Source organism: Micromesistius poutassou, assembly GCF_964030765.1.
Source record: "Micromesistius poutassou genome assembly, contig: SCAFFOLD_1289, whole genome shotgun sequence".
Classification (NCBI taxonomy): domain Eukaryota; kingdom Metazoa; phylum Chordata; class Actinopteri; order Gadiformes; family Gadidae; genus Micromesistius; species Micromesistius poutassou.
In genome coordinates, this window is record NW_028179375.1 from 1 (window position 1) to 7500 (window position 7500).

The 7500-nt window shown below is 44.0% G+C and overlaps 1 protein-coding gene across 1 annotated transcript in view; it reads right to left on the reverse strand.

The window, feature by feature from the left end:
* Positions 1–5719: 5719 nt before the first annotated feature.
* LOC311372885 (mid1-interacting protein 1-B-like) overlaps positions 5720–7500 on the reverse strand; it is a 2018-nt gene continuing 237 nt past the window's right edge. Inside the window, exon 2 of the mRNA XM_084489816.1 lies at positions 5720–7500. This exon is cut by the window's right edge and continues 7 nt beyond it. Coding sequence (XP_084345942.1) covers positions 6534–7100 — 567 coding nt within the window. The 5' untranslated portion in view covers positions 7101–7500 and the 3' untranslated portion in view covers positions 5720–6533.

Consider the following 7500-nt stretch of genomic DNA (forward strand, 5'->3'; position numbering starts at 1 on the left):
GGAGGGAGGGAGGGCGGTAGAGAGAAAGAGTGAGATAGAGAGTTTCGGTGTGTGTGTGTGTGTGTGTGTGTGTGCGTGTGTGTGCGTGTGCGTGCGTGTGTGTGGCGTGCAGGAGCACAGAGAAGAGAAAATTGCGGGGGAATTAAATAAAGAAATTAGATGGAAGGAAGGGAGAGGGAAAGAGCACAGGAGACACAGAAAAGGAACGAGGAAAGAGAGAAAGGGAGGGGGAGGACGGCAGAAAGGAGGCATAAAATAACTGATTAACGTGACGGGTAATTCCATGAAACCCTGTAGATTACAGTGAGAGAGGACGTGCAACACACACTCCCACACACACACACACACACCCACACACTCACACACACACACACACACACGCATCTCCAGCCAATAAAATACAAGTCTACACCGCGATAAAGAGCGACCGTACCCCCGCAAAACACTTCAACTCACGGCTGCAGTTTTATTTTGAACTCCCTTTTTTCTTTTGCAATGAAACCTCATTTTGGGAAGAAATCAATAAGCTAGTGGGGTCACCGGAGGAGTGTGGAGAGAGACGGTATCTGGATTGCAGCAGGACCTGGCAGCGGCAGAAATCTGCCACAGAGGCTCTCGTACAGCCAGAGAGAGCGATAGAGTGATGGGTGTACGCACGTTCTCCACACACACACACACAGGACCGGCCATGATCGATCTGTGTCCCAACAACCCCGCCAAGGCTAGGGGGGGGTGGGGGGGAGGGGGGGGAGGGGGGGGGGGGAGGAAGGGGAATGAGAAGGAGCAAAGGAGAGGGCAGGAGAGTGAGGGGAGCTAGGAAGCGAGGGAGGAGAGCTCTAAAGACTATCGAGTGACGGATAACCTTTCGAAAAGGGACGGAGGTGAGGGAGTGGGGGGGGGGGGGGGCTAAGGGGGTGTGGGGGGAGGGGGAGGAGGAGGAGGAGGAGGAGGAGGAGGAGGAGGAGGAGGAGGGAGCGAGACGGCCGTGCCTGCACCACGGCGGTGAAGGAGGGTGGCGGTCGGCGGGTAATAGGATCCGTCGGAGCGGAGCACTAAGCTGTCATTTACTTCAGATTAGGAGGAGGATAACGCCGAACTCCGCCCAACCTGACAGACCGGCTGGACACGCTTAGAACACACACACACACACACACACACACGCACACACACACACACACACTCACACTCACACTCATCTGCATAAGTGGAAATACACTGATCGAAGACCTTAGAAGAATTGAGCTAAATGAACCTACAATATACTGTATATATTTTTTTTATTATTATTATTTAAGGTTTGTTTAGACATTGGACAGTGCACATTAATAAACATGAAAATGTCATTGTGCCAGAATTAGCCCAAATGTATATTTTGCATCTGTATATTTTGCCCAAATGTATATTTTGCATCTATTTTGCAAATGTATATTTTGCATCTTGAACTCAAAGAACTATACACACATCTTTGCACGAGTCAACAGATACAATTACCCAGAACACATAAAACATATCCTTAAGGTATAACAAACAAATTGACATAAAACACATAAAACATATACTAAAAGTATGACAAAACAAATGGAAAACAAAATCTACAAAATTAACCAACCAAAATAAAATGACAGAAAGAAAGGGATGGTACACATATGATGGTCACCAGATAATACTGAGAAGTAGAGAGGTATGCAGTGTGGTATGTGTGTTTGTTTGGTTCAATGCTAACAGGTTCAAGGTTGACTGATTAGCAACTTCTTTAGATTTGAATTTGCAATATGTTTGCATGTCTCTAATGTAAGACGGTATTGTGTTCCACTCATGTGCAGCTCTAATAGAAAATGCTGATTGGCCAAAACTGCTCTTTCTCAGATGAATTAGCTGAGGAAAAGGAAGCATTGGAATGGCATGAAGAGGAATGATTAACTAATAAAGATACATGTGTGTGGCCAAGACCTCAAAAACATCTTAATAACATGGTTGGGGAAACGAAAGACAGCAGTGATTTTCAAAGACAGGCCAAGAGTTAATTAACTGCCTGATTGATTAATCTGTGCATTCTTAATTGTGTTCAATTATGCCTTGATTTGTCGTGGGCTAATTGAGCAGATTTCTTATGGCTCTGAAGCCGGCAAAACCCATGCACCTATGCACACACATAAGCACGCACATATGCACACACACACCCACACAATGCCTTTAAAATTGGTACATAGAAATAAATCCTATGATTTACCTGAGCCAAAGACTGATACCTGCGCAGCAACCAGATGACAAACAGCATGAAAAAGCTAGAAAAACAGAGAGACAGCGTTGTAGGCAGAGAGAGAGAGACACACACACACACACACACACACACACACACACACACAGAGAAACAGCAACAGGTCTGTTTAATTGCGGGGATGGTAAAGTTTTAACACATGATGTTAACCTACACTAAAATAAAAATAATAACACATATAAATTGAGTGGAGATCATTCAACTTTGCGACTGTTTTGTAAGCAATACCAAAACTATGGGTCTCTACGTGGGAACAATTTGATGCTTCAACAATGAAAAGAGAATTTGAAATATTAACATTTTGTTCAAACAGTGACAATTTAGACTATTAATACCATATTTAAGACCTGGTATTGCCCCTTGCCGGGGCCCATACTGAACTTTGTGCCACCAATAAAAGACTGGCGTTCAGCAGCTAATTTAGCATTTGAACTACACTGTGTTCCTGCATTACTACTACATTGTATACCCACCATCCAACTAATGAGAAGGTGCCCGTGGCTCGCTTCACCGTTAATATCACCACCTGTAAACCAGACAAAGAAAAGATTAGCCTCTGCAATAGTTGTTGTGTTGTATTGTGACAGGTATATAATTAACAATCTAAGATCAGGGGAATGTCTCCTAGCCTGATCACAGGGCGATAAATGCTTTGTTCCCTAGTGTAAACTTCTTCCAAACTGCTTTTAGGCTATTTGTGTAAGATGGGTAAATACACCTGAGGTAAATAATGTCTAAATATTTGCATCATCAATAACCCCTTACAACAAAACTTCTAGGCCTGGCCAACCATCCCTTTACAACTATTTGGCTTGGCTGTGGATGGCTCTAGGCCTTTCTGAAAAAGAACTAGAGGAATGACGTTGACATATTTTAACAGGGAAGCAAGTTTAATTACACATCGGTTTCAAGGTGCATAGCGAATGTGTGCAAAAGCAGGTTCTTTTGGATGCCTTGCATAGCACCACAAAGTGACACATAGTTACCCTTCCTAGCAACTGAAAATGAAGGACAGAGAGAGAGAATAAGGATGGATGAGCAAGGTGTATGGCGGGTCGATCTCTCAACCGTATGATTCATGCCAAATGACGGGGACTGTCGTCAGCTTCTTGCATGCAATTCTAACTATGTTGTCGTGAAGTTTAGGCGGTCTAAAATAAGTAGGCTACATGTCACACAGGTAGGAGTTATCTCCCTGAAGGGTCAGTGTTTGGTTAGTTTATAAGTGTATTTGTTTGTATGGGACTGGGTGATCCGAGGAACAGTTTGGATGTGCAACTTTAAAAGGCTCTGGTGGTGCTACACTCTGGAGAGCAAGCCTATATTATATCCTGTAGCTTATCCACCGCCCAGCACAGTTCACTCCATATGTGAAAGAACAGAAGAAATAAAACACATGACCATTGTTCTTTAATTGTTATCAGACCTTGGAACAGAAAACTTATTCTCTTATCTTTTGGTAACATGGTAAGATAAAAAAACAAAACAAAAGAAGTATGAACAAAATAAGATATGAACCGATAAACATAATGACAATTACCTCACATTTTCTTTTGATCATATGACTTATACTGGGCGAATGTATTCTATAGAAGAATTGCTTTGGTAAATCTGTGAGTTTTGGATTGATGAACAACAATAGCTTTCAAAACAATACTAAACGACATAGAATTGGATGACTTGAATAGGTGCACTCAAGTATCCAGGGTCATTAGCAAAGACTTGGATCAGGGTCCGACATTAAGGCAGCCAATGTAGTGTTCAGTTTCCGAAAGTTAGTGGCTACCTGCCCCCGTGGCTGATGAGATTGTTGGTTTGAAATTAAAATGACAATTCTAAACATGTTTTAATTATTATATTGCTGATGTATGGATGGATGTTACACATCTGACCAACAGTCAGTTTCCCCACACTTTATGTTTTCAGAAGTTACAGGTAGAGCAATCTGAGTAGTTAAAACATTAACAACGATTAACTCATTGCGATGAGTTGTCAGAATAACTAAATACAATGAAACACAGGACCGGGAGATGAAACACACACACACACACACACACACACACACACACACACACACACACACACACACACACAATATCTGAGAAACTGGTTGTCATCTGGTCGTTTGACAGTTCATGTGTTTAGGCAGGACAAGCTTACTTGTATGCATTCTGAATAAAAACAACCTGTAACCTATATGTCCCAAAGTCACAAACACTGACAACAGAGCTTCTGTCTCCTACATAATCGGTCGTGTTTTGTTTACAACCCACGTAAACAAAGCAGGCCATTATCAGGTATACTCGTTTTACGACCAGCGAAGAACGTAAACAAAACTTTTTTTTTTTATCTTGGCCAAATACCTGACAAGACTGTCAGCCAAAGCATATGTCCATAGCCAAACTATGCGGATGACTAGGCTTCATTGAATCTGTCCCCGTCAATTAAACAGGAGATAAACAAATAGTTGGTCGGGGCGTGGGAGGCGAACAGGCGAGCTATGCTAGAAGTCTCTGTTAGCCGAAGGGGCTAACCTTTAGCAACAAAAACTGCTCTCCCGCTACTTACACATCGATAGTCGTCTGAATCTGTATTGAAAAATATGCAGCGTGAGCCGTTATTAAGCAACTTTGTGGTTTCACCCTCCATCCCCATGGTTGTATCTTACAGAGGACGGGCATGCAAAGTGTTGTTTATAATGTTACAGCGCTTCTTCCTGCTCCTACAGTGCGCGGCGAGGGACACAAAGGCGGCTTATATGTGAAACGACAACGGTTGCGTCTGTCCTTCCAGAACTATGTAAACTATGACTGCTCTGGCTGCTGACTTTTGGATAGGGACTTTGACTTCATATTTTAAACAAATAACGCACTCCAGGTGACTTGAGAGAATCCTAGTTGATCTATCGTTTGTCTAGTGACCTACAGTTGGTCATGAGATTGAGTATCCTCTATTCCAGCAAACCATTGTTGTGTGTTTTTCAAAGATATTAGGTTGCGTGTGCTTTGTAATGGGTTATTACTTAGGATAGTGCAGGAAACTAACACTTTTGGAATTTGTTAATGACTATTAGTTAAACAAAAAAAAAGTTAATAGTCTATTACATTCCACAACATATGTGCAGGTCTGACTAAGAACACACCTCTTAATTAAATGTTCTCATTGTTTGGGAGAAATCATCCAACCGGGATGCCAACAGTGAGTCAATGATTCACCCACTACTGCTAACCACTTCTGAGGTCACAAAACCTGTTTGACAAGGGAGAGTTATCCTCAACGTCCATTATCTGATCGTATTTTCTATAGACCCATGGGAACCAATTGTTAGCTATTCTCTTTTGAAATTAAAATAATATAATATGAAAGAGTTTATGCTACTGCACAATATTCTGATTGAGAAACAACACATATTCAAAATGGCTTTTAAATAAAAGGGTTTATTTCAGAAATACTTTTGAGTACAAAATAAGCAAGCAGCTTCGTTTTCTTATATTACATTTCAACACATTTCCAATAATTAAAAAACAAAATAACACATTGGTCATTGCAAAAAGCAACAACAGATCTCATGGATAACATCATTATTCTCTGTGCAGACAGAGCATTCTGTTAATTCCAGATCATTGATCATGCAGGCCAATCGGGAGATCATAGGTGGCAAGTTAGCATCTTCCTCCTTCCACGCAGGCACAATTTATAGACATACATTGATTTAGAAAGTAGTGACTTGTACACTGACATGTGTCCATCAAACACTGACATCATTGGCTTCATCAGAGAAATCAAGTCCTTCATCAGTCTACCCCATGTGGGGCGTTCCACATGGTTGTTTTGAGTCCACCACGAAAAAAAGACACGTTTGAAATAATGTGTACACAGTGTAAGGTTATATGTTATACAATGTTGAATGTATACATATATGTATTTTAGCTGTAAGTGAAAGGCCAAACACCTTAACGTTAGTGCATATATAAGGTAATGAAACCTGGGAAATAAGTTCACAACTTATTTTTTTCTCAGAGTATCCACCCCATTGTATACCACAGAGCAGACCAACCAACACCAGCATATAGGCCTAAAGACAGGGCTGCTTCACCACCTTTCAAATAAATTAATCTCATCAGTAGTTGCAACATGACCCGCTATACACGGTCCCCTTTGCCAAATAGATTCCTAACAACAATGACTCTCGGGGAACACAGCAGCGTCCTCCAGGTCCCACGGGAAGTGTCCTCGGCTGTTGTGTGCTGGGGGTTTAGTGGCCCCATCCTCCGACACCGACACCGACCTCCTGCTGGTAGCGGTCGGTCAGGGAGTTGGCCTGCACGGTCAGCTTGGACAGTATTCCGTGGAGCCCCGTCAGGTGAAACTGGAACTGCTTCTGCAGGTCCTCTTCCTCCTCGTCCTCCTCCTCCTCGGACGACTCCTCGGACGACAACGACGAGTTGGAAAGCGACGTGGTGGACGCCAGCGACGCGGACGAGTTCACGCGGGTGATCACGCGGGGGATCTCCATGACCTCCATCCGCCTCTCCTCCTCCTCCTCCTTCTCCTCGGCGGCGCGCCTCACGCCCCACTCGATGTCCCTGCGGATGGACTTGAGCAGCTGGTAGTAGCTGTACATGTCGCCCGCCTCCTCGTCCAGGTCCGCCTTGAGGCCGGCGCTCATCTCGCGGTCCTCGTCCAGCAAGGGGACGTCCCGCAGCAGGCTGGGCACCATCACCGTCTGGTCCATGTTGTTGACGGCGCCGATGAAGCGGTTCATGGCGTTGAACAGGGAGTTCTTCTGCTTGGGGGTCTCCGACAAGCACAACTGCAGCATGGTTGAAGAGAGCTCGCGTGTGTGTGCGTGTGTGCGTGTGTGTATGTGTGTTGCTCTTTGGTGAAGTCGAGTGAGATCAAAGACGCCGGTCGCCTTGTCAGATGCACCGGGTGGTGTTTTCTTTTTGTTTTCGCTGCAGCTCGCTCTGCTCTAATTCTCTGCTAATCGGCTTAAAAAAAAGCGGCTCGTAGCGCTGCTGTAGAGATTGGTTGCTTAAGTGATTGTTCCGGGCGAGCGGAGTTAATAGTTACGCGCTGTTTTGTTTCGGGTTCACTCGCGGTTATTCTTCGTTTTTCTCTGCCGGTCAGGAAGTCGGACGGCCCTTCTTATAGCTGAGCGTGGGTTTCGCTGAAGGGCGGTCCCCCAGAACCTGTTTGTCGAGGCTTGTCTTTCTCTGTGG